The sequence below is a fragment of the Oreochromis niloticus genome, linkage group LG11, assembly GCF_001858045.2.
Source record: "Oreochromis niloticus isolate F11D_XX linkage group LG11, O_niloticus_UMD_NMBU, whole genome shotgun sequence".
Lineage (NCBI taxonomy): Eukaryota > Metazoa > Chordata > Actinopteri > Cichliformes > Cichlidae > Oreochromis > Oreochromis niloticus.
In genome coordinates this window covers 4,392,170-4,419,691 of record NC_031976.2, presented here as the reverse complement: position 1 = coordinate 4,419,691, position 27,522 = coordinate 4,392,170, and the positions used below count along the sequence as shown (strand labels likewise).

The 27,522-nt window shown below is 40.9% G+C and overlaps 1 protein-coding gene across 1 annotated transcript; it reads right to left on the bottom strand.

The window, feature by feature from the left end:
- Window positions 1–798: 798 nt before the first annotated feature.
- Window positions 799–23,171, bottom strand: cndp1 (carnosine dipeptidase 1). Its single transcript, NM_001279465.1, is given in 12 exon segments — window positions 799–1,164; window positions 1,818–1,965; window positions 3,542–3,683; window positions 3,777–3,941; window positions 4,308–4,468; window positions 7,661–7,745; window positions 7,839–8,036; window positions 8,587–8,675; window positions 21,011–21,173; window positions 21,762–21,905; window positions 22,725–22,835; window positions 23,122–23,171. Coding segments are annotated over 11 exon segments (1,485 nt in total). The 5' UTR covers window positions 23,122–23,171; the 3' UTR covers window positions 799–1,085.
- Between the last annotated feature and the right edge of the window lie 4,351 nt (window positions 23,172–27,522).

The following is a 27,522-nucleotide window of genomic DNA, read 5'->3' as shown; positions in this document are numbered from 1 at the left end:
TTTTCACCACTCACATCTGGTCAGACAATGGTTTGCAGCACATGACAGAATGCTGGTTGAATATCTCCCTTCCTACTCCCCATTCCTTAATCCGATAGAGGAGTTTTTCTCTGCCTGGAGGTGGAAGTTTTATGACCGGCATTCACATGTGCAAATGGCCCTGCTTGCAGCTATGGATGCAGCATGTGACAACATCACAGCAGAGTCATGGAGTGGGTGGAGCATTTTCTTGAGCATTTTCAGGTAGTGTCACCGAGTTCTGACCTTTTTTTGCATTGGAAAACACAGAGAATACTGTACACTGTCATAATGAAAAAATGACAAAGCCATTTGACTATCTTGTTCATAAAGATGGTGTCACGACTTCTCATTTTGATGACACTGCCAGTTTCATTGACATGAATACTTGCTTTTGAGGAATGGATTATCGATTTTGAGCAAGTGACCTGCTTTTGCAGGTTATCCAGGTTTTGCAGTTTGCACCAATTGTTTTGAGAAATACACTAACTGCTGTGCAAATGTTAATAGTGATGTGAGAAACGCACCAAAGCGACTGAGAAAAACTGTAAATGCTATAAATGGCTAAATTACCTCCTCAACATGTTTTGAAGTTCTCCAGAGGCCTGGTAATGAACTAATAATTTGATTAAGGAATGACATACTATAAGAGTGAATTTTTCAGGAGTGAATAAATGACTAATGGCTAAAGAAACAGTATTTGTATATGTGTCTCGTATTATTAACATTCATAAAATAACATTTTGTATTTCTCATAAAATAAAAGACGTATTCATAATATTGCATTGTACAGCTTTTACTACATGACACACATACATACACCCTCACAGTATCGCCTAAGTTTATGTGAACATAAACACTGGCAAAAGAGATGGAAACAGCCAAATAACCATGAGATAATGCAAAAATCGATAGACAGATAGACAGACTTGAGGTGCAGATCAATAAATGTGCCACAAGTTTCAAAACCTTATGAAATAAAGATAAAGGCAGAGTACAAATATCAAAACACACTTTTCTATAGCTGGAATGTTTTTTATGAGGTCATGTGATCATACCATAAAACATCACACGCTAGTCCTCTTAATCTGGGACACTTCATTCAGGTACGCGATGAATAACTTGGTTCCTTCAATATAATTGTACCTAGGAGAGAGAAAAAATTTGGTTGGCAGAGTTAAAGGTCCTGTTTGTTGGGTTGCAAATTTCCAAGTTTCCTTAACATAAATACAATAAATTCACATACACTATTATTTGCAGCAATAGATGGGTACATGACACCTTCTTAGAAGTCCCCAAACCATTGTTCTACTTTTCTGCTGCCAGCAGCTTGTAAGACTTACAAAGCCCTCTGGAAACAGACCAGTATGTCTTTATATCTGCTGCTTAAGTCTCACAGCATCCACCTTATAATCGGAGAAGTCTGCTGTGTCCTTAAATAGCTTTTAACCATCTTTTCTGATTTCTCCAGAATCTGCCCATTTACCCTTGTTGTCTTATGCTGGATACCAACAAATCTGCCTCTAAAATTTGTCTACTTGGGTCTGCTTAATGTTTCAGTGTTAACATAATTTCCTGTGTCCAGGTCCTGTACGGTGTCTCTATGGTAGTTAAATTATTATTATTATTTTTCAGTTCAAGGTTGTGGATGGTTCTAACAGACTGCAAAGCTTTCTCCCTCAAGCTTTTCTCTTAAATATTGTGTTAAACACTCAGAAAGACACAGTACAAGCTGCTTTCTTTAAACATTCCTGTGAAATGAATAAAACTGCAGGAGTGTACAGACAGTACAGTCTAACCTGCTCATTTTCTCATTCTGAGAGTGCAGACCATCATCAAAGCCTCCGATGGGCATCATGATGATACTTTTTCCCGTCACATCTTGGAAGGTCCTGGCAATTGGGATGGTTCCACCCTCACGGATTAGATCAGGATCCGTGTTGAAAACTAAAGATAGAGCAAAGACAGAATATTTTCTGCTAGTAAAGTGGACATGAACACTATGTGGGAACTATTCTGGCATGTTTGAATGACTAATTGTGAAAATTGAAAGACTAACTTGTTTTCTTTACATTGTCTCACATTTTTTACATTTCTATAATACTAAACAAGGACAGGTGAAAACATATACTGTTTCTTTGGTAACCTTTCAAAACACCTGCAGGATATACATGCAACAAAGCACACTACAAAGGAATGAAGCTATAATAATAATAATAAAAGGATACAAAAGTTAAGTAAGGCTGTGTCAAAACCACTGAAAATGCATTTCTTGTGTTTCCACTAAACTAAGAGCTCCAGGTTTTGTATTTTGGAAGAAGTGCTGAAGCAGGAAGAGAGACTAGAAGTAAAAATACTGGTGGCCTTATAGTGCTACCCCTCAGCCTCCTAGTAGATACACCTATGGTATCAATTTCCAAATCCTAAGTCACCTAGGTCCTACGTTGTTGCATTCGCAAGATTTTCGAAAACATGACCTCTGACCTTGGCCTTGAGATCAAGGTCACTGGGATTTGATCTCATCGAAGATTTTTAGTACATACACCTATATCATGTCAGTTTCTAACTCCTATGTCGCCTAGTTCTCTGTCACACAACAGACGCTACAATACTTTGTGTATATACTAGTGCTGTCAGCGTTAGTCTCGTTAAAATGACGTTAAGGTCATAACCGCATTAATGCGGCATATGTCCGTTAGCGAGTTAACGCGGCTCGCCCTGTGCGAGGAGCTGCACGGCGCTAACGGATTAACAGGCTAACTGCGCTAACACGTTGACGCCGTGCAGCCCTTGCATGGGGCGATCCACGTTAACTCGCTAACGGAGATTTGTCGCGTTAATGTGGTAATGGCGTTAACATCATTTTAACGAGATTTACGCTGACAGCACTAGTTTAAACAATAACTATAACCACCAAGAATCGTTTTAAAATATGATGAAAAAGCAGATGACTGCTCCTCCCTGAGACTGGTTCTGGTTCTGGAGGTTTCTTCCTATTAAAAAGAGTTCTTCATTCCCACTGTTCCAACCCACTTCTTTGATGTCATCAGTTTTTGTTAATACTTTGCCTTGAGGAGACTGTTATATAAGGGAAACTGAAGACTGCCATCCAAAACACCAATATCACATTGGTGTTTTGGATGGCAGTCTTCATAACTAAGAAATGGTTGTTATTATTACTACTAGTTCCACTAGGTTTAGGATGTACTCCTGTCAAAACAGAGTGGCCTTATGCAAACAAAAGTCATTTATAACTGCTGTGGGACAGGGAAAATCAGTATCAACACAATGTCCCAATGCTTTATTATTTCATTAAAGTCTATTCAAATGACTGAAAACTGAAAAGGTTTGCCTAGTAATGTTAACATATGAAAATGAAGATTATTTGGGTAAAAACTGTCAGTAATTTTCTGGCTTGTAAGAGCTAGTTTTGGTGAAAATTTATTTGCAGTTTATCAAACCTGAGACCCGACATTCTGATAGCAACATCACCAGGGATCAAGGTAAGGTGATCGGTCAATACCTCTCTTAATAGCAGCCTTTCCAGCCTCGTAGAGTGGATGGTGAGTGTCAGCCAGCCAAGGTTTAGCTCCTATCACCATTGTGACTTTGAGCTTGTTGGGACTCCTTCTTTTGGCAAACACAGAGTGAAGGTAGTCTGTTACCTGAAGAACAGCACAACAAGAAAACAGGAGAAGCAGTTTACAAAAAGTAAATGCAACAGCACAGAGCATGTACATACTTTTCATGTATTTTACCTGTTTCTTGACCATAGCAGGGTCCATGTCAGGAACTTGTCTAATTGAAAACTTAGCAGTAACCTTAGCAGGGATGACAGTCTTACTCCCAGGGTCTGAAAAGGCCCCCTCAATACCGTGGATGGAGACTGTGGGGTAGCGCCACATGTGAGCCAACAAGTCCACCTTTGGGAGAGGGACATAATTCTTTATTTTCACTAAAAATTTTACTTATATATGGTCAATGAAAACAACACTCATTTCAAGGAGCTTTATCCTGTAAAGATCTCACGAGATTTTAAGCGTTGATCTCCTATGACCAAGCACTTTCTATACATGGAGAGAAGCAAATAGATGAAATATTTTTTCAGGATCATCCTAGTTCTGGTAATGTTTTACGTAAGAAATAAAGACATATGAGAGACTTGTTTAAACAGTAGTTAAAAAGGTTCTTCACAGTAGCATTGGAAGCAAGGGTAATGACAATCTAAATTCTGGATTGTGCTCACCTGCTCTTAATGGTCTTCTGACACCAAGGATGCCTTACATTACCTTGTTGCTGTACATGAGCTGGTTGACACCAATCTTATTCTTGTAGTTGTCCATGTCAAACTGGATATCCTGGTACATTTTCCATTCTTCATCAGAGAGGGGAGCTACAGCCTCTCTGATCCCAGGAATCAGGATCTTTCCACTGGGGCTGATCAGTGTGTCTAATGAAGTAATAATAGGATGATGTTATTGTTAATGGAACTAAACTTAGATTTTCCAAAGATAAGACTGGACTGGTTTATTGCAAATACTTAGGAGAATTATTTGATGCTTTGCTCAAAGACTTCAGTAGGGAAGATTCTTTCAACACTGTAAGGACTAAAAAAATCTATATTATGATTACTGATTACTGTATATGACATTTGAAAATGTAAAAAAATTTCTCCCACTCCCAAATCAGTGAACATTATTAACACTTTTCAACCAAATCTTAGATTTTATTTTTATTTGGTTTACTTCTCATCTTTGACACTGACTTAGGCCTCACAGGGTTAAACACATACTGATGAGACCTGATCCTCCTGATGCTGGGGTCCCACTTATTATTACGCATGCCTCTTATGCCTGATCCAAGAGAATTTAGCTTACTGAATGTTTTTATTAAATGTAATGTCAGCTGGAGTTGTCAACAAGGAAGTCTTGCATTGTTGAAAAGACACAAGACAAAGATGATAAATATATTGTTAGATGTGACTAGACACCAGCACTGCTTATTGTCACCTGACTTTTGTCAGTTTGACAAAACATGAATTTGCTTGTGAATATGCTAAATACGATCTAATGAACTGAATTAATGAGTGCATAATAACTGAAATGAAACAAAGGCCTTTTCTTACTATTAAAATCCCCATCTTCTTCAATTTAAAATAGCCAACGGTTAAAAAATGCATGTTTGTAATTAATAAAGTAAACTTAAACTTCACTGAGATTTAAAGTTGCAGCAGACCTATGACAGGCCTTGGCTGCAAGGCCTGTCATAGGTCTACAAAGATTTATCAAACTGTAAATAAAAAACTCTCGTTGCAATTCTTTTGCTCTGATGCTTCATTTAATCCACGATTGTGGATTAAATGAAGCTCAGTTCTCACCATGTAAGCAGTTTAATGTAGAGTCGGAGTCTAAGACTACACAGACAAGAATGCTGCGGCCCAGTTAAAAAACAGATGCCCAATCTTAAAGCTTCAGTCTAATCAAAATACAAGCGAATGTGATGATCTTCCCTGATGATTTTATTTAAAAAAAATATAAACAACACAGCTGGCCAATCACATGTAAAGTGTTAAGGCCAGTGTGTGATTGGGACACAAACATAAATACAACAGCAATAAATGAAGGTCACAGTAATGACTAGTATCACAAACTAATCACCTCCTGTTAACAATTTGAATTCATGTTTTATATAAATAATTACATTTATAAAATATAGAACTGTACATACTTTTATGCTTTAATTTAAAACTAAATTTCTGTTATTGCTACAGCCCACATGCAGTACCTACATAACCCACAAGGGGACACCAGCACTTTGGGAATCTCTGATCTACACCATCAGAACGTCTCTTTTTATGCAACAGAAAACCTCAAAGAATGCTGATATGCTACCACCTCTCTCTCACACACACACAGACACACATTGTAGCTTGTACAAAATCACATAGCCATGAACACACACTAACTCAATCTCCTGTCTCCAGGAGATCTGGTACTGTCAGAACTATTTTTGCCTAATGCTGATATAGCACACCCTTCCAAGAACACATTCTTTTGTTTTGGCCTTTTTCGGCTTTATAGATAGATCAGTGAAGAAACAACAGAAAAGCGGGGGCAGAGAGAAGAGGGGGGAGACATGTGGCAAAGGACCACACTTCGGACTCAAACCCAGGCTGGCCGCTCTCAGCCATGTAGCATGTGGGCGCCTGCTCAACGCACTGAGCTAAACCAGCACCCTAAGAAGACAATCTTTCTGGAAATGTGGTCTCATTTCAAATTTCTGGCTGGAATAGTGGGATTCCTTATCACAGTGATTTCAAAATGTTTGAAAGCACCAAGGGTTAACCTTGTCACCACTGGGCTCATATAAACCCTGCTGAACAAAATCAATGAAACAGCGACTTGTCAGCAACAGACAGAACGCTTGATTAGCAATCTGTCTGCAGTGTGTTATCTGAAGGTAGGAAAAAGATTTCTTGTTACAGAGAGCTCCTCCAGTTTCCATTTGTAGTCATTGCTTCCAGGGAACTGGAAATGCAATGTTGAGAGTACTGGGTATATTTTCTGACAACAATTTAGCTTCTACAATTTATTTAAGTCTATGTCTTGATGCATGCTCAATCATTCAGGTAAGTAAATCCCAAAAGGTTGATTCTGTTCATTTTCATTGAGAGAAACTTTTTGTCACTCATCCAGCTGACTTGTGCGGCTGACTGAAGGTTTCCCCAACCATATAACAGTACATTTGCACGATAACTGAAACTAGTCCACTCAATAAACAATGGACTGGGAGATCAGTTCCTTGATTATTTAAGTCTAATGTAATAAAACAGGGCGCTTGACTGGATGTTAGCTTGGGCTGAATGCAGCCCTCAAGAAACTTGAATTAAGGGGAGATAACTGGTATTCTACTGATGAGCCAAGAGTACTTTTAAAGCAACAGTTTCCAAGTGCTTCCAGACTGAAGGATGAGAAGCAACTCTCACAAATATGTAAGCCGGTCAGCACTGAAGCACTTTGCCGGACAGTGCACAGAACACATCAGCTGTAATCCCAATTGCACCAGTGCTTGTATAACGATAACAGACACACACATATATATATGTATACCCTTGGTGGGCACTTCATTAGGTAAATCTTGCTAGTTGGACCCACTTGGCCCGTATTGACATGATGGCATTTCACAGTGTTGTGAATCTTCCACATCCCAAAAAGGGATGTTCATGACACCAGTCTGACATGATGTGAGCTTTATGACATGGTGCATTATGCAGCCTGAAGCAGCCATCAGAAGAAGGGTACAGATGATTGGCATTTAAACTATGCTCCACTGGTACTAAGGAAAGTATCTACTGAAATATTGCATTGTTGATAACAGGCAGGATGAAGAATCATTTAATGTTGTTAATGCCAAATTCTGACACTTCCATCAATGTCACTGAAGAAATTAAGACTCATCAGAACTGGCAACATTTTTCCAATTTTCTTTGGTTGAAGAGTGGCACCCAGTTCTGCTGCTGTAACCCATCTGCTTCAAGGTCTGATGTGTTGGACATTCAGAGAAGTTCTTCATACATTTGACTGAATTATGCGGTTCATGAACAAGGGTTGCTCGCTTACGCGCATTCAAATATGAGACTCACCAAGAATTCCAATGAGGTCGGTCATTGGTTCAATCACAGTGCCTCCATAAACACCAGAATGCAAGTCCTGCTCCGGTCCTTCAACCTGCAAACATGGCAGCACAAATCAAAGACTGGAGGGTGACTCTTTGAATAAAGGATGGATGGATGGATGGATGGATGCTTCTTAATACACCACCTCAGCAAAGAAGTAGCAGTTGCCTCTGGTGCCATAGGTGAGGGCGGGGCGTCTGCTGAGCCAGCCACAGTCTGATATGATGATGTAATCCACTTCTGAGAAGAAGGTGTCTCGCTGGGCCATGATCATGGCATCCAGGCCATTAGAGCCCGTCTCCTCCATGCCTTCTATGACAAACTTCACATTCACTGGCAGATCCTGGTGAATGGGGGGAACAGCTCCATGATGTTTGGTAGGAAGCAAACAAACAGGCTTTCTGGGCAGAAAATTGTTGTTTCCACAAAAACCTAAATTGTCTTTTTGACACTGTGAGTGATTAGCTTTGTTTGAATCAGTCTTCTCAACATCCACACCAACGCATTTCTTCTTCCACAGTGCACTCAGCATGTGGCTGAGGCCTTCTGATATGTACATATAGCTCCATATTTTTTAACATGACAACAAAGCAGCATGGATGGCAGGAACAGACTGCTCTAGTGACTCCACACAACTAGCACTGACACGGAAAGTTAGTCTGCCTTAGACTTGGCTCTGCTGTCTCACTAGCCTGAGGGTACGCACTTTGTTCCCCATATATCTGCTGAGTACTTCACTCAGCTTAAAAAATCTGCTACAGCAATAGAAGCTATCTCTTGAATCTAGCCTGCCGAAGGCACCTCTCTCTGTTCCCACTCTTTGCATTTCAAATGTTTCCATTCAGCTGGGACATGAAAGCCTATCTAACAATATGATAAACTCAGTCTCTTACCATACTGAGAGCCTGGTAAGCCTCCACAGCATGGATCCAGGCTAAAACTGGGGCCTTGTTGTCTGATGCTCCTCGTCCATACAGATTGCCTAAAAGTATAAAAATTATAATATCACTGTATTTATTTATGATGTAGATCAGGGGTCACTAACAGGCGGACCGGAGTCCGAGTCCGGACCCAGACGCCATCCTATACTGACCCGAAACCATAGTTAACAAAATATTAAATTACTTTTAATTGTGACAGGCGATTCAATTTTAAGCGGTAACGTTACCTTGTATTAAGAGACCAGGGAATAAACAAACCAATTGTGTGCGAGTTAAGCCACCCACGTGACGCTACTTAGCCAATCAAATCTGTGCATTCAAGGCGATCGCAACGCTGAATGCACGTAGGCTGCATCATCTTCTTGTATACCGATTATGTCACAGCGTCGGACGAAGGCTGTCCCAATTCGTGGACTCCTCCGAATCCGGCCAACAAATGCGTACTCCTTTTCCCCAGATTTGAAGGATGGGTCGGGTGTATTCTTCGTGGCCCACCATATCCCAGAATTCATACCGCGGCCCAGCCAATTCCAGTTTCCAACAATGGCGGCCACTACTAAGTTTTAATATTACTCTTATTAATCTTTGTGGGTCACTAAATAAACGTTAACATTTTCAGGCGAGAAAGTAACTGTGTAAACTTCAAATATCTGCTTGGTTTATCAAGACATCGCATATTTGCAAAAGTGCTCTGACGTTTTTGGAGATTTTGGTCCATCAGAAGTGAAGCAGCAGCTTTCTTGGAAGAGCTGAAAAGTCAGAAAGCAACAAACTTTTCTCTCTTTTTAAATGATGAGAAAAACACGGATATTGTGGCCTTTTGTGTTGATATCACTTTACACCTGAATGAACTGAATTTGAAGCTGCAGGGGAAAGACAATTCGATGTGTGAACTGATGACAGCTGTCGCTCCTTTCAGAGGAAACTTGAAGTGTTCAAAGAAGATCTGCGAGGAGACTATGTACACTTCTCAACAGTGAATGGACAGGTTCAGGGACAGAGAGATGTGTCTCTTTTGTTGACTTTGTTGATAAGCTGATTGAAAACTTCAGCAAAGAATTTGATAGCTTTGGACAGCACCTCACCATGTTCATAAAGAACACATTTCTCACCACTGATGTCAGAGGGTTCTTAAAGGAAGTCACATAGCACTTCAAGTGGGCAAATGCTGGGCCTCTCCAGATGCAACTGGTTGATCTCCAAGCAGATGTGGCCCTGAAAGAGCAGTTTGAAAGAACTGAACCTGACACTTTCTAGCTCCAAATGGTCTCTGAGACAGCTTTCCCAAATCTGAGGAAAGTAGCCCTTTACGTCTTGACCATGTTTGGCTCCACATACAGCTGCGAGGCAGCTTTCTCCACAATGAACATAAAAAAAACTAAAGATCGTTCCAGGCTCACCAATGAGCACCTACACGTGTATGAGAATGGCCCTGACACCATTCCAGCCCAGGTTTAAAATCCTGGTAGGTCAAACTAAAGCTCAATTCTCTCATTGAACAACAGAAAGTGGGGAAGTGGAATATAAGAGCGAAAGAAAGAGAAACTGTAAAATTGTTAAGATGTTTTGATGTTATCTGTTGAAAAATGTATTGAGACTGTTAAGTTGAGATGTGAAAGGTAAAGAAAAAGGGAAACTCAAGCTGCTGCTATTTTTTCTGAAATTAAGCACTTTGTTTTAAGATGCACAATTTAGCCATTTTATTTATTTTCTCTAATTCATTTTAAACTGCAGCGCTATATCGAATGTAGGCCCACTGTGTGTTTCAGTGTTAACAATAAATTTTGTTGAAATTTTTTAAACTTATATTTTTACATATAAACTTAAACTTATATATTGATAAAAAAAAAATAGGCTGCTTCTGTATCACAGTCATAACGCAAGTTAGACATTATGATGTCCCGGACCTCTGCTTGAGAAGATTTTCTCCAGCTGGACCTCCTCAAATTTTAGTTGAATACCCCTGATGTAGATAAAACTTTTGCATTCTATTTTTCATCCTATTTTTTTTAAATGTATCTACATGCATCCATGAAGCCTCATATGAAAAAAGCATCACCTTCCAAATCGTTTTGAATTAAAAACCATTGTATAAACTGGTGACAAAAAGTATTGAGACTCATTACATAAAACCCCAAAAGTTGATTCTGTTCATCTGGACATTGCATTTGCAGTGGGAGAAGAGTTTCGTCAACCATCCAAGTGACTTCTTCAGTCTCAGCTCATGGTTTCCCCAAGAAACTCAACTGCCCACCAGTGATGTTCACCAGTGATACTAGTTTCAGCCATTGTGCAAAGGTACTGTTTGTAAGGTTGGGGTAAGCTGCAGTCAGTTGAGACTGAAGAAGTCACTTGGATGAGTGACAAAAAGTTTTTCCCACTGAAAACGCTACATCTAGATGAACAGTCCCAAAGGTGCCCTACGGGTGATATACTCTAGCCTACATGGCTTGGTTGTGATGAGTAGTTATTACCTTAAGAGCACATAAAATTGGGTTGAAATTTGGGGCCAACGGACTTGTGGAGGTTAGGAAGGCGTCCGGAGCATCGCAACAAAAGGTGAAACAAAAACACACACGCAATGAAAAGCAGCTTACATTCACGAACACGTGAAGATTTTCCAGCAAGGTTAAAGCAGCGAAAATTAACATACACCTGTTGTTAAAGGATGAATTTTATCTATTACTAACAAATAAACTCTCTGGGTTGCAGGACAACAATTTAACTTCAAAGAAAAAGAAAATAAAGAGACTGGTATGACCAACCAGTGATGAAACAACAAATTTAGTGGTTAAGTGATTACTCAAGGAAGGAAAATTCCTTTTTGTGCTTTTAAACATGATCTTAAGAATTTAAACATGTACCTGTGTTGTCTTGTCAACTTGGTGGGTTATGAGTTGATTACATTGTGAGAAAAAATGAAAAAAGGGGGCGAGAAGGCTGACACAGGGCCTGGCCCGGTGTTTCTCCCCTCTCTGAATAACACAGCCAAAACGACATCATTTTCCTGTTCGTCTGTTGTTGTTTTGTTTTTGTTTTTTCTTCTCTTTATGGTTTATTACAGGCTGCTTTGCTGGCCCTGAAAGCCGAGGCTGACCTGGACTCCTGCTCTCCCCTCTACCATCTTCGACGTGACCCTGGCCAAACACTGCAGCGGCTGGACCCACAACAATGACCTGAAAATGTCAACAGTGCTGCAGGAAAGCAATCTCATGCAGCGGAGATGGAGAGCGCTAAACCTAAGGCCCGTTTCACTACATGGGGGAAATTCCCAGACAGCTTCAGCTGACAGAGCTGTGACGAGACGCCCGCCAAGCCCGAATGAAAAGTGAGGGCGAGCAAAAGAATGCTGACCTTAACAACTCTGCATTAACACTGTGTAGGACAGTGATGGACCAACACGGATGATTGGGCAGCAAAAGGGCGTGCCAGGGACAGGAGGAGCAAGTGAGGTCAAAAGGCACCTCAGAATGGACAAAATACAGAGGAAGATGCAGGTTTCACCTGCAGTGAGCATGGACACTGGAGAAAAGGACTGCCCCAATTGGGGTCAGAACCAGGACGGACTGAACTTTGAACAGCAGCAGCAATGGTGGCAAACAGACTGAAAAGGAGGAGGGCAGGACCCCAGGGCATGCTTCAGGCCATGGTTTACCCAAGACACCAGAACAGGAAAGTGATGAACACACACACACACACACACACGTCTACACACACACACCAATTCAGAATGAAATGAAATACACACATGAACACATGTGCACTCGTTGATTGAGTGAGAAATGATACACACACAAATCAAAATGCTGATTCACTGAGAAGTGATCCACACACATACACATGCACACTCCGGTGCAATGAAGAGTGATGCACACACACACATGCTGATGCAATGAAGAATGCTTTGCTAACAAATGCTTATGCTGATATGCAAAATGCTGCACACCAACATCCAAATATACAGAATTTGTTATAAGAAGCTATTGATTACTTAGAATGTGTTTTATGTCACCCAGGGGGCATTTAAGTAGATTTAAGGGACAAGGTCTAAGACAGTTTGGTTATGAAAATAATGTTTGTGCGAGATGTCTGTTTATGGCTCAAGGCCTTGACTGAATTGTTTATTGTGCTCCCTACAGCCCTGATGAGGAACAGTGGCACAGAGTGAAAATGATGAACTACATGATGAGCTACAACGTAGCTTGCCATCACCAGTGTGTGAATGTGTGCGTGAATGGGTGAATGACTGGATATGTAAAGCGCTTTGGGGTCCTTAGGGACTAGTAAAGCGCTATATAAATACAGGCCATTTAACTAATAGTGTAAGTTTTATTTCAGAGTGCTGCATTTTCTGTGATTGAGAGTTAATTGAAGGAGGAACGAAAGGGTGTTACGGCACCTGAGGTTCTCATTCCCACACAATATTGTCCCAGGAGAAGCAAAAACTTTCCTGTGAATTTCTGGCTGATTTTTGGGTTTTGCTTAGCACTAGGTTGATTTTTTTAGTGAGGTTTGGGTTGTTTTCTTTCTCTAAGTGAGAGAGAGAGATGGTTTTATGCTTGGACATGTCTGCAACGGGCCCTAGTATGTGTTATTCTATTAGTATTTTATTGGTTACGCTTGTGTTTGCTTGTTACAGTGCACTGAGATAAGAAAATCGGAGAGGTGTGATCCACCGGTGGCGATATTTTGTGAGTTAATTATTTAACAATCAGCTCTTTAAACCAGGCCTGAAAGATTGAAATTTAAAGCGCTATGAAATATTTTTACTGAAAACAGTTGCAAAGTGTGCTTCTCCATGATTGTAATGGGCTTGGGAGAAATTCACTTATGGGGGACACTGATCACATGAGAAGTCCTGAGTCTAAAAGGATTGCGTGAGTCAATCCAGTCCAAAAAACAAGGAATAGTTTCCTTTAAAATGATGACGTCATCTTGCTGGTGATGGATGCTCGAATAGGTTGAGTGTGAGACTCCATTATCAGCAACATCTGGTATGAATGTGTGTGAATGAATGCATGTGACTGGACTGTGATGGACTGACCTGATACTGAGACAAAGACTGCATGAACTTTAGGATTAGGAAATGCTGACAAACAATTCACCCAGCCGGCAAGAGAAGGGTGGATGCTTCGCTTTGTTTTGTTTTGTTTTTGCAGGAGCAGGAGGATAAGAGAGACTGGAGAGGAGAATGGAGCAGATGGAGGGGCTGCGAACACTGGCCCAAAATATGCATGAACACTCAGGCATTGAGAACCCGCTGAAGGAATGGATGACTTCTGTTTTTGGGCAATGGGTGCTCATAATGAGTTAGCACTCAGTCTTTTGAAGGTCATAAGCTTCGTTCGGCGTGACTGTCCGGACTGATATATTGTAGGTATTGACTTTGAGTGCAGAGGGGTAAATGCAAACATGCTTACACACACATAGGTTATGATTAGAATAAGTCCCTGGGTCAGAGAGTCCTGAACATGAGATTCTAAACCAACTTTGAATCACTGGAAGAACAATGGACAATAACATTAGATTATCAAGGCTAGGCAGAGAGGTGTTTTGGTTTTCTGTCTCGTATAGAGAAGGGAACAGACACCAGACGAGGTCACGGAGATACGAGGATCCTTCGCAGCAGAGACAGACACAGAGACTGCCAAGACAGCCACTGGGGTCGAGTGTCATGGCGTTTGGGCTCCGACTAGTCACCTCAAGAGGATGGATTCCAGGAGCACAGCAATAACCATGAAGGGGTTGGCGAAAAACTAGGAACACCAGACCAACGAGGTTCAAGAGGCTCTCGGTAAAAAGGGGGACACGCCTGTGACCCCAGAATCCACAGATCGTTGTTTGAAATAGGGGCAGAATAATCCCCTGATCTGTGCAACGACTGAAGGGTGGTCTAACCCCTGAGGTCGAAGAAAGAAGAGCAGAGAATCACCCGACTGGAAGACACTGGTAGCTGCAGCAATAAAATAAAGGTTAAAAGCCCCTCGGACAGAGGTTCTAGTCTGAGTACATTTGAGGGTATAAGGTAGCACCAAGATGGGGGTGGGAAACTGGAGCACCAAAATAAAGTTGTGGGAGAATTGGGGAGTGATGGGAATGTCATCTGTACTTTGTTGTTGTAATCATAGTTTTTTTTAATCTGAACTGCGCAAACACAGAGGTCATCCCACATATGGTCCACCCGTTAAAGGGGGACAGAGGGCCTCAAGGGCAAGAAGAAATGGACCTCATAATGTTGGATTGCAACATGTAAGTGATCTCTTTGGAAAAGAGATCAAAAGGGGGAATTGTGAGATTATTATATTATCTTATGCCATGTTATATCCCTGATTAATGATTGTGAAATTATTATGTAGTTTTAGTTTGCTTTATTCTTCTGAAGAGGTGATAACTATTAGATTTATTAAACTGATTTGTATTAGATTAGACTGCTGATTTATTGTGAATGGATGATATTGTTTTATGATGCATTATACTGCTGAGTTATAAGAAATACCGTTTTCAGAGAGTCATGGCCTTATTTGTCTGATTAGAAGAGAACAGAACATACCAGAGAGGTTTTCTGCCCCATCTCATCAGGAGGAGATAAAACAAGTAGCTGAGGTCATAACTTAGGCGCCGTGTGAGAGAAAGAATGTGAATGTTTAGATTTTTACGACTAGGTGGGGGCCACTAGAGGCTATAAGAGCTTGAGTAACCCTCCACCAGTTTGAGATTTGCTGTGACCCTCTTCATGCATCTCTCCCCATCCGGATGGTTTGTGCTCATAAGTGTTGAATTGTATGGAAATAAATAATGGTTGATTGAGCATTTATACACCGAGTATTGTCCTTCCTTCAGCCCAAAGATTAAAAGAATTGGGAGATTTTAACACCACTCACCTCACCAATCTGAGCCATGGTCTGAGTAACCCTCATCACTCAAGCCATTCATATGTGGACTATACTCAGACCAAGTTCTTTGCACTACTTCGACTTTGCACTCCAATGTGTGTCTTTCTCTTGTTTTGTGTATATTCCTCTAGTTTGTATATATTTCTCTTAACTGCATATATTTGTCCTGTTTGTTATTTATTCCTGCTGTTTTACTATTTGTATGTTATTCCTGCACAGTTGGCATTGAGCGCCCATAATTTCCTTGTACATGCTTCTCTTATGCTTTTTTTGGCTGCACCATTTCATCACATGAGAATATTCTAGCTGTTTAGTGTGTAGAGAGTTGGAAATAGCTTTCTATAATAATCTGGTATCAGAAATAGACTGGGAAAAACACCGTCCCCCCTAAAGGTTTTTGTTATGATTGTATTTGTGTACCTGTCATTTAAACACGCTATTCTGCATCCAGCCGCTAGAGGGCGCATTGCGCGCAGGGGTATCGAGTAGCGTTTTGGGGCACAGAGAGGAAGAATAAACCTTCCTGTTGTGAAACTGACATCAGCTCAACATGTGTCCCTTTTTCTATTCTTTATCATAGGTTAGTAAATGCATTTAAATGAATGTATACTGCAGACCTTACAAACAGAGGATGTTGTTTATGTGGGTAATGAGCTCAACTCGTTAAAGAAATGGGTTAGTTCTGAGTTGTGACTGAATCGTGGGTTAAGGTTGCAGGCTAAATAATGCTAATGCTAGTGGACCTGGCTAACGTGGAATAGTAATTAATTGTGTCTGCGTGTGGGGAAGCTAATCTAACCTCTGAGAGACTGCTGGACCCTGAACCATTAATGTATTATGCTCTCTGTTAAATGGGTTTTATACAGTGTTTTATTTTTCTGGTTAATGTTGTGTTTAGAAGAACAATTTTGTGGTTTAATACCAAAGACAATAGAGATTGAAAATGTGACGTCATTCCGGGGTAAAACCGCAAAGGATTGTGGGAACGAGTGGCAAGCGGTACTAGCGCACACAGGCTTTCACATGACAACAGTCACACAGCGATAAAAAGAAACACAAAAAAATGGCAAGAAGGTGCTGTATTATTAACTGCAATAGCCCGTCGCATGACAGCCACGGGAAGCCGACGGGTATAGAGATGGTTTTTATCGGATTACATCGTGGAAGAGAAATTGTTCAAGCCATGTTTCCAAAGTAACAAAGAGCCAACGGATGGCCTGGATTGCAGCCATTCGAAGACCAAATATAACGTTCCAGAACACTCCAGCTCACATGTTAGTCTGCTCCAAGCATTTCCACAAAGGTAAGTCTTCTGTTGTAGTTATTACGTAATTTATCATAACGTAATTGTTGATGTAGGTTACAAATAAGTCTTATATGAATTATATTATTAAACTGAATTCGTTGTGCTATGCTGCTTTGTTCACTGTGGCTTTGCGGGCTAATGTTTGTTGTGTTTTGTAGGAAAACCAGCCTACAAAATGCTGGAATGCGATCCAGACTGGGCACTCTCTATCAACCTGGGTCATACCGAGTTTAAAGCTGCTACCACAGCGAGATTTGATCGGTTAAGAGAGAGAGCGATATCAAAACAGCCACGAAACGTTTCACATATATGTGCCCAAGGGTTGTATTGAAGCAATCAAGTGATGAATAACTGTTTTCTAGTATGTTGTTTTGCAATGGGTTTTTTTTTTTTTGGTTGCATTGTTGATTTGTTTTTTACCGAAGCAGCTAATAAAGCATAACTGAATACAATTTTGCCTCTTTCCTGTAAGATTCTATAATAGAATTAAACAATAATGCCAGTTATAAATAAAGACAATAAATTGAATGAATTACAAAACACTCACTTTATTTCTATTGGATCTGAAAATGTTGTGCAATACTACAACCTGAAACGACAAATACAGTGGCTTGCAAAAGTATTCGGCCCCCTTGAACTTTTCCACATTTTGTCACATTACAGCCACAAACATGAATCAATTTTATTGGAATTCCACGTGAAAGACAAATACAAAGTGGTGTACACGTGAGAAGTGGAACGAAAATCATACATGATTCCAAACATTTTTTACAAATAAATAAGTGAAAAGTGGGGAGTGCATAATTATTCAGCCCCCTGAGTCAATACTTTGTAGAACCACCTTTTGCTGCAATTCCAGGTGCCAGTCTTTTAGGGTATGTCTCTAGCAGCTTTGCACATCTACAGACTGAAATTCTTGCCCATTCTTCTTTGCAAAACAGCTCCAGCTCAGTCAGATTACATGGACAGTGTTTGTGAACAGCAGTTTTCAGATCTTGCCACAGATTCTCGATTGGATTTAGATCTGGACTTTGACTGGGCCATTCTAACACATGGATATGTTTTGTTTTAAACCATTCCATTGTTGCCCTGGCTTTATGTTTAGGGTCGTTGTCCTGCTGGAAGGTGAACCTCCGCCCCAGTCTCAAGTCTTTTGCAGACTCCAAGAGGTTTTCTTCCAAGATTGCCCTGTATTTGGCTCCATCCATCTTCCCATCAACTCTGACCAGCTTCCCTGTCCCTGCTGAAGAGAAGCACCCCCAGAGCATGATGCTGCCACCACCATATTTGACAGTGGGGATGGTGTGTTCAGAGTGATGTGCAGTGTTAGTTTTCCACCACACATAGCGTTTTGCATTTTGGTCTCATCTGACCAGAGCACCTTCTTCCACATGTTTGCTGTGTCCCCCACATGGCTTGTGGCAAACTGCAAACGGGACTTCTTATGGTTTTCTGTTAACAATGGCTTTCTTCTTGCCACTCTTCCATAAAGGCCAACTTTCTGCAGTGCACGACTAATAGTTGTCCTATGGACAGATTCCCCCACCTGAGCTGTAGATCTCTGCAGCTCGTCCAGAGTCACCATGGGCCTCTTGGCTGCATTTCTGATCAGCGCTCTCCTTGTTCGGCCTGTGAGTTTAGGTGGACGGCCTTGTCTTGGTAGGTTTACAGTTGTGCCATACTCCTTCCATTTCTGAATGATCGCCTGAACAGTGCTCTGTGGGATGTTCAAGGCTTGGGAAATCTTTTTGTAGCCTAAGCCTGCTTTAAATTTCTCAATAACTTTATCCCTGACCTGTCTGGTGTGTTCTTTGGACTTCATGGTGTTGTTGCTCCCAATATTCTCTGAGACAACCTCTGAGGCCGTCACAGGGCAGTTGTGGAGCTGTTTTGCCAAGAAGAATGGGCAAGAATTTCAGTCTCTAGATGTGCAAAGCTGGTAGAGACATACCCTAAAAGACTGGCAGCTGTAATTGCAGCAAAAGGTGGTTCTACAAAGTATTGACTTGGGGGGCTGAATAATTACGCACACCCCACTTTGCAGTTATTTATTTGTAAAAAATGTTTGGAATCATGTATGATTTTCGTTCCACTTCTCACGTGTACACCACTTTGTATTGGTCTTTCACGTGGAATTCCAATAAAATTGATTCATGTTTGTGGCTGTAATGTGACAAAATGTGGAAAAGTTCAAGGGGGCCGAATACTTTTGCAAGCCACTGTAGATTATCTCCTGTACAGGCAAACGCAAAGGAAAAAAATGTAACAACAGCTGTGAAATGGAATAGTCCAAATTACCAATCAAGTAAAGTGGACCTGGGCTTGTTGCAGGGATCTGAAGTTAATAAACATCTTGTGAGTGTATGCACTCACACTTAGGACCATATAATAATAAATATGTCTGTGATGAAAGTTGGGCAGCACGCTAACGTCCTTACTCCACTCTGTCAGTGCGCCCCAGGGTGGCTGTGGCTACAATGTAGCTTGCCATCACCAGTGTGTGAATGTGCGTGTGAATGGGTGGATGACTGGATGTGTAAAGTGCTTTGGGGTCCTTAGGGACTAGTAAAGGCGCTATACAAATACAGGCCATTTACCATTTACCATTTACTCCACTCTGTATGCTCGTATGGGTCTAACTCTTTCTTGTCATTGCACAGTCATACATAGTACAATAGTACAATGAAATTGGAAAACTGTCCTACGTCGGCACTACATGTAACACAACACGACACAATACGACACAACGCAACACAAACAACACAACCAACACAACCAACACAACACAGTATAATAACTTAGTAATAAAAAAGAAGAATAAGTGTATTTGTATTGCACACTGTTATTATTGCACATTAATTATTATTGCACCTTGTTATAAATATAAATATTATTATTATTACTGTTTTTACCATTGTTAACTCCCCCCCAAAAAAGTCCAGGTAGGTAGCCAGTCAGGTCAGCTATTTGCATTGATCAGGGCTATTGCCCTGTTGTAAAAGCTGTCCTTGTGTCTATTTGTTCGGGACCTCAGCAGCCCGAACCTCCTGCCAGACGGCAGCAGCTTAAACACCCCGTGTCCTGGGTGTGTACAGTCCCGTAGGATGCTGCGTGCCCTCTTGAGACAGCGAGTGCTGTACAGGTCCTTCAGGGAGGGAAGAGGATGTCCAATGATTTTTTGGGCCGTATTGATGACCCTCTGAAGTGCCTTTCTGTGTGCTGTGGTGCAGCAGGAGAACCAAACACCGATGCAATATGTCAGCACACTTTCAATGGAGCAGCGGTAGAAGACGGTCAGCAGCTCCTTCTTCAGGTCCATTTTTCTGAGGATTCTCAGAAAGTGGAGATGCTGTTGGGCCTTATTTAAAACCACAGAGATGTTAGAGCTCCATTGGAGGTCTGTGTCTATGTGCACACCCAGAAACTTGAAACTGGAGACCATTTCCACACTCTCCCCGTTGATGCTGACAGGCTGCAGCTCAGACTTCCTCCTTCTGAAATCAACTACCAGTTCTTTTGTCTTGGTGGTATTGAGGTCCAGGTTGTTATCTACACACCAATCTGACAGCCTCTGAACTTCAGCTCTGTACGCCGTGAGCCCCACCACGGTGGTATCATCTGCAAACTTGATGACTGAGTTGTCTGGGTGGGTACTAACACAGTCATGTGTGTACAGAGTGTACAGTAGGGGACTCAGTACACAGCCTTGTGGAGAGCCGGTGTTAAGGCTGAGGGCTGAGGAAAGATGAGGCCCCACTCTAACTCTCTGTACACGGTCTGAGAGGAAGTCTCTGATCCAGCGGCAGGTGGTAGAAGGAAGTCCAGTCTCTAGCTCATGAAACTGTGGCCATGTACTGTAAATTGGACTGAAGCATAAGGCCATTTCTTTGCAGTTAGTGTGGTGATACCTGAAGCTGCTGTGAAGAATAAACCTTCTGTTATGAAACTGACATCAGCTCAACGTGTGTCCCTTTTTCTATTCTTTATCACAGCACAACACGTTGTTGAACAGGAAACCAGTTGCCCTTTCTGGTCATCGTCTTAGGGAGGCAACAAGTGCAGCATTTACACTTCACCAAAGGTTTACCCAGACATGTTCCTCTTTTTTAGAATCAAATGAAGTCTGTGGGTTTTGATAGCATTCCTCTGTATTTTTAATTAGCTTAAAGGCTCTTACCATTGATCTCAGTCAGGTTGTATGGATCTGTTGCCCAGCCGTCCTCCAGTTTTGCTGGCTGAACATCCACATGGCCGTAGATGCACACTGTGTGCTTGCTGGAGACATTACCAAACTGAGCCGTCACCACTTTAGGCAACTCTAATGTCTGGCCATCAGGAAGCTGCACATACAACAGAACAATCGAGATCAGCACACAATTTCTTTTCCATCAATCTATCAATCATTTTGATTTTAAAGTGTGTTCAAAACGCTTGCAATAGTATTCAGCTGGATGCACACTTAGTCTATGTCTCTCTCACATATCAATGAAATTTCAACAATGCACTGTGTGTAAGACTATAAAAGGGATAATCCTCCAGGAGGCCAGAAGATCTGCTTTTCTGGAGGCATTATAGAACAGTAACAGTTCACACTGGGTAGCACCTAATTAATGGTTAATGGTGAGAAGCTAAGATGTGGCCCTCTAGTATGGCCTCTTTCTCTCTCTCACACACACACCTACACAGTGTGTTTAATGAGTGTGGAAAGCGGCTTTGTTGTGGCCCAGTCAGTAATAAGAAGGCAGAGTTAGTCCTGAGCGCTCTCCTGCTTTTTTGAAGTTTGCCAATGAGCTGACCTCTGTGAGAAATCCACCACATTTACCAGCCAATTAGACTGACGATTAGATACAAAGCTCCAATATATCAACAAGCACTTCTAAAGAGCAGGGAGGGGTAATATTGCAAAGAGAGGTGGTTCTTTCACTGACTTCTTGTTCTCCGATATCCACCAGCTGTACAGTCCCTCCCATCAGCCGGAGTTTCTGAGCCACAGTCTCCATCATACGGTGCAGCTCTGGTCTCTTTTGGACATTGCTGGAGTCGCTTTCGATTGCAACCCAGTCCCTCAGCATCTGAAACACACAACCAAGATCCAAAACATCGTCACTGGACTTGATCTAATCCACCTGCCACTGAGTTTTATGTTATCTAATAATCCTGTCCACAACTAGTGTCCAGTAAGCAAAATGTGCACTTGATTCTAAAGACATATTTTATTGGGAACACTGACATTCAGAAATTGTCTGTTGCTATATTGTCACTTTTTGACTTTGGCTTTGATTTTTTTGAGCACAAGAAACCACCTCCACCAACACTCATTCATAGGACATTACATATTACATTTCTCCCTGTTGGAAAATCACTGTGTTCAATATGTAAAAAACACACAAGAAGTGTGAAATACTGTTGATGATTTATTCAAGTCGTCTGCAATGTCTTGGAATAAGCTGAATGTGAGAGTTGGCTAATTTCTTCTTCAAGCTTGCTTTGTGCTTCAGCGGCTATATTTGTGGATACCAATGAATAGTAAAATACTACTATTCATGATATTTGGAGATTACCCTACCCCATTTTTCAATTAAGTTTTCTCTCTAAAAACTCTGTTCCTGAGCCTTTATTTGATGTTTTAGATACCATATGAAATGACAATAAACCTTGACGTCTTGACAGAATAATTTAATAAAAACAAAACTCATATATTTTGAATCTGTGTAGGGTTAGGATTAGGGCTGGCACTAGGGTCGTTATTGATGATGATTGAGATTTTGTTTGAGTCACAAGCTCAGATATTAAAGTAAATTGTCTAAACCCAATACACCTAACAGCATAGATTACAACAGTTCTAGCGTTCAGAGTTCAGTGCTGCTAGAGTAAGGAGCAGATATTTGTACCTCCACATATTCGTCTTGGTGGCTGTCAACATACTGAGCTAGATCCATATAATGGAAAGCATGGGCAGCAGAAATGAGCAGCAGGATGGAAGGCAGGACTTGAGGGTTCATCTGTTACAAGAGTCAGAAACAAAATCAGCAAAACCACACACACAAAAAGATTATTACTTTATTACACTAGATGTATGTACTCCGAAAGCTCCCACAGTCCAAACACAAAAGATTAAAACTTTCCTATTTTAAATTTTTGTCACATTTTTGTTAATCTCCCCATCAGTTTAGAATATAAGCGGAATGGGAGGACTGTATCCTGAAATGATGCATGTTTTAAATTAGTTTGATATAAAATTCACCTACAAGCGTTCTGAAAGTTACCGTCCGCTAACTTCTGTCTTACCTTTTCTCTGCTGGAAATGTGTAAGATCGTTTCCTCAGGCTCCCAGACTGTGGCCCTGTGCTGTTGACTTGATTTTTATACACCCACCCTTCTTATCACACTCCTACCGAGCCCCAGGGTCAAGCAGTGAAACATTTCTTGACATAAAGCCAGGACAGCTGACAAAGTGATTTTTTTTTTTTTTTTGCTGAAAAGTGCAGGAATTACACTCTGATCTATTGATTTGACTCCAAGTATGTGTACCTGTGGGCGAAGAGTGGACCTTAGGAATGCAGGGTCAGCGGGAACAAAAGAGCATGTGAAAGTCCCGTTGTTTGTGTTTTGGAATCTCCAAGCAAACCCAGCCATGAGGACAAAAACAGAGCTCAGCAAAGCTTTTGTTGTTCCATATTAGCCTGGTGTCCCACTGTGGTGAACTTAATGTCGACCATTTCTACCTGACATTATTAACCTAAGCTGGGATTGTCTGAACATATTTAATCCCGTCACCACCTCCTGTTCATTGGATAAATTGTCCTTGCTCACAACATCCTGTTTCTTTTTGTGTGTCTCAGTGTGAGACAGGAAAAGAGACTCAGGAGTTGTCACACTGAAATAAAAATGTACGGAGGCAGGGGGTCAAGAAAGCCAAAGACAGCTGCCAACTTCTTAGTTCTTACTTTGTTTACCTATATGCATTAATGTTCTTATGGTCTTTCTTATTTTCCACAATGAGCTGATACAGTCATGCGAAAAAGGTTTTTTTTTTTAATGTAGCCCTAAACTAAGCAGCCTCCTACTGCTTGCATAGGAATTAAGAGGGTATGTAGAAGCTGCTGCTAATCAAATGCAACTGATTAACTGCTCATCAGCAAGCACTTCTATAGAAGAAAGTTTTGGCAGTTTGCTGATGTGGAGCACTGAGTAAACACTATACCAACAAGGAAAGACATTACCAGTCATCTTAGAGAAGCAGTTGTTCCCATCATTGTGGAAAAGGTCATATCGAAAAAATGTGAACTATCTCATTCTACACTGAGAAATTCAATTCACTTAAATTCAAGATAGATTACTCATAAGTGAAAAGGATTCAAGACAGTGAAAAAAAGGACTATCATTAAAAATATATATATTATGGTTTGTTCAAAGGGTTACCAGGAGAAAGCCTGTTCTCTCTAAAAAGAATATGACACATTAACACAGCTTAGGCTTGCAAAGGATATGAACAGACACATAATTTCTGGAACAATGTCATTTTGGAATGCAGATGTCTGGCCATAATGCACAGCACCAAGATTGGTGAAAACCAAAGACAGCACACCAACACAATTACCTTGTACCAACTGGTCAGACGTGCTGATTTGGGCTTGTTTTGGACCCACAGGATCTGTACAGCCACTGTGTCAACCAACTCCTCTGTATACCGCAGTAATGTAGAGTCAAATGTAACACCATCTGTTTCACAACAGGAAAACAACCCAAGCACAGCAACAAATCTACAACAGAATGACTGAAAATGAAAAGAATCAATGTGTAGCCCAGTCAAAGTCCAAACCTCAACCTAATTGAAATGCTGTGGCAGGAGAGAGCTGAATTAAATGCCAGCAAACCTCAACTGATCTGAACTGAAGCAACATCATAAAGATGAGTGGGCCAAACTTCACCCACAATAATGTGAGAAACAGTAAGTAAGTTACCCTAAATACCTGCACTTCGAAATTTATGTTTGATCTATGATCACTAAATTGGCAATACTCTTGTAAATACTCTCTCTCTTAAGAGACATGAAATAAGTCTCCTTGTCTGACAAATTTGATGATGGTGACAAACAAAGAGTATTAGTAAACAATGACTGCTCAGGAGAGCCTTCCAAGAAAACTAGCAATAGAAACAATCGTCAAGCTACAGTGGCGACAGTGAGAAGGAAAAACTCCCTTTTAACAGGAAGAAACCTCCAGCAAAACCAGGCTCAGGGAGGGGCGGCCATCTGCTATGACAGGTTGAGGTGAGAGGAGAAGTCAGGACAAAGACATGCTGTGGAAGAGAGTCCGAGATTGATAATGATTAAATGCAGAGAGGTGCAGAGAGTGAAAAAGTTGACTGAAGAATAAAACACTTAATGTATCACGGGAATCCCCCAACAGCCTAAACCTATTGGTGCATCTGATTCAGCGCTGACTATATTCTTTAACAAAAAGGAATATTTAAAACATAATCTTAAAAGTAGAGAGGGTATATTTCTCCCGAATCCAATCTAGGAGGACAAGCAGAGAGATGAGTCCACTCAGAAGCCATAAGGTTGTTTGTAACGTTTACTAAAGCTGTTTCTGTACTGTGAGTGCTGAAACTGTCCAAATAAACTATTCCACTGCAGATGACCAGTTAGCTGTTTTACAACTACTTTTTAAAAAATTTCTGAGATAAATGGAAGGTTAGAGATTGGCCTGTAATTACCTAAGACAGTCAAGTGATGGATTTTTAAGTATGTTTAACTCCAGCCAGCTTGAAGATTGACTGACCTAGCTTTCTGTCTGAGATCAGACAAGATTGGGTGTGCTCTAAGGTCACTATAAAATGCATAAAGAGAACTAATAATTTTTTAAATAACCCCTCAGATATCTAAACTCAGTTATTTACATTTTGTATTAATCACAACAAAGCATTAAGCATGCATTGCTTTTTTGTAAGTACCTGTTCTGCTATCATGGCTTTTCATAAAACACTGAGCATGTCTAAAATTACATTTTTTGAAATTAATCACAACCATGCTTATACAAAAGGTTTGAGCTAATGGTGGATAAAATGTGATTTGAAAAACTAAAAAAATGCACAGGCTGTGAAACAAAAAAATATTTTCATTGAAAGAGCAGAGGCTTCTTTCAATGATCAGTCTCTTGCACAAGCCATAGTTGACCTTAAAACTTTAAGCATAAGTCATCAGGTACAACTGCATACTGTTAAATATCAACACTTCACCAGGTTCTTTTGATTCCTCATAGGCATCCGATGGAAGACAACACACTGCTCAGTAGATCATTTAGCACTTTTATTCTCTCACAAAACACTTCTAGAAGGGAGAAGCGTCCTGAATGACACGCTGCCATGGATCTCGAAATGGCGGTGCGCCCCTAACAGTTTTATTACCAGGTGTTCCATTCTAGTCTAAACAACATCATTTCAGTAAATTTCCCCTAAAACAGAGGTTCCCAAAGTGTGGGGCCCGCAACCATTGCGGGGGGGGGCGCGCGGTATGAAAGGAAAAAAAAAAAAAAAAGAGCGCTTGGACACTGCTAGCATAATGGACAGGTTTTTGACGGGGCTCCCACACAAACGCAAAGCAGGAGATGAAGCATCGCCAAATATGTTTCCAAACCAACTTCCTTCCAAGCCAAAGACTAGAAAATATGGTGAAGCATATCTTCACAAGGTAGGTCTCCCCTGCAAAATTAGTTTTCCCTGCGTCGGGAGCATGCGCTGGGCTCTCCAAATCACGGACAAACAGTATCCAACATTCTTGATTTTTAGTTCACAAACACTTCTTGTAATAACTAACTACTCCTGACATTTTGGACATGTTAGCTCTTTATGCAGTAAAGTTACAGTGGGATACAAATAATATCAGGCTGATCCTGCCGTAATTTGTTCCCCCGGTTCAAATCACGGACAAACAGTATCCCACAGCTGTTTTTGTTTTTGAACCTATTTTGCACAGAGAGGCATTTTTTGAAAAATGTATTGATAGCACTGTTGAATATTATTACACAGGAAAAAAAACAACTACACGTAAAATAATTACACCGTGATGCCTCTGCCTTTCTAAATGGAGGGACAGTAACTGCGTGTGTGTCTATGTAAGCGTGTAAAACCTGAAGATAGTCAGATTAACAGTAACAGTATTTTGTCTCTATCTGCCATTCTGCAATCCAGCTCATGTAAACAATAACGTGGCACACAGCGTGACGTGAAAAGAGGCACATACCCTTGTCGTTGCGTGACGAACTCTGTATTCCTCGTCCACACGTAAACGCAAAAAAGGAGTTTTAAATAATCTCCGTTTTCGGTGAATCGCAACGCCGTTTACATGTTGACGAAAAGCCCAAACGCATAGAAACAGCTGCGTTTTCAAAAATACCCGTGTAGGTGTGGACGTAGCGTAAAAGAGTTAGTAATATACTTTATTACTAACTGTAATTTATTACCGTTTACTTGTATTTGCTTAATTGTTTACTAAATGTTTGAGGTGTGAAATAAACTGCAATGGAGTTTGTAAACAAAATATAGGTGTGTGTGTGTTTGGAGGATGTGTTTGTGCGGGGGGGGGGGGGGGTTAGGTGGTGGGGGGCACAAACATTTTCCTTGTGAAAAAGGGGGGCCTGGCAAAAAAAGTTTGGGAACCACTGCCCTAAAAGATGGTTCCCTGTT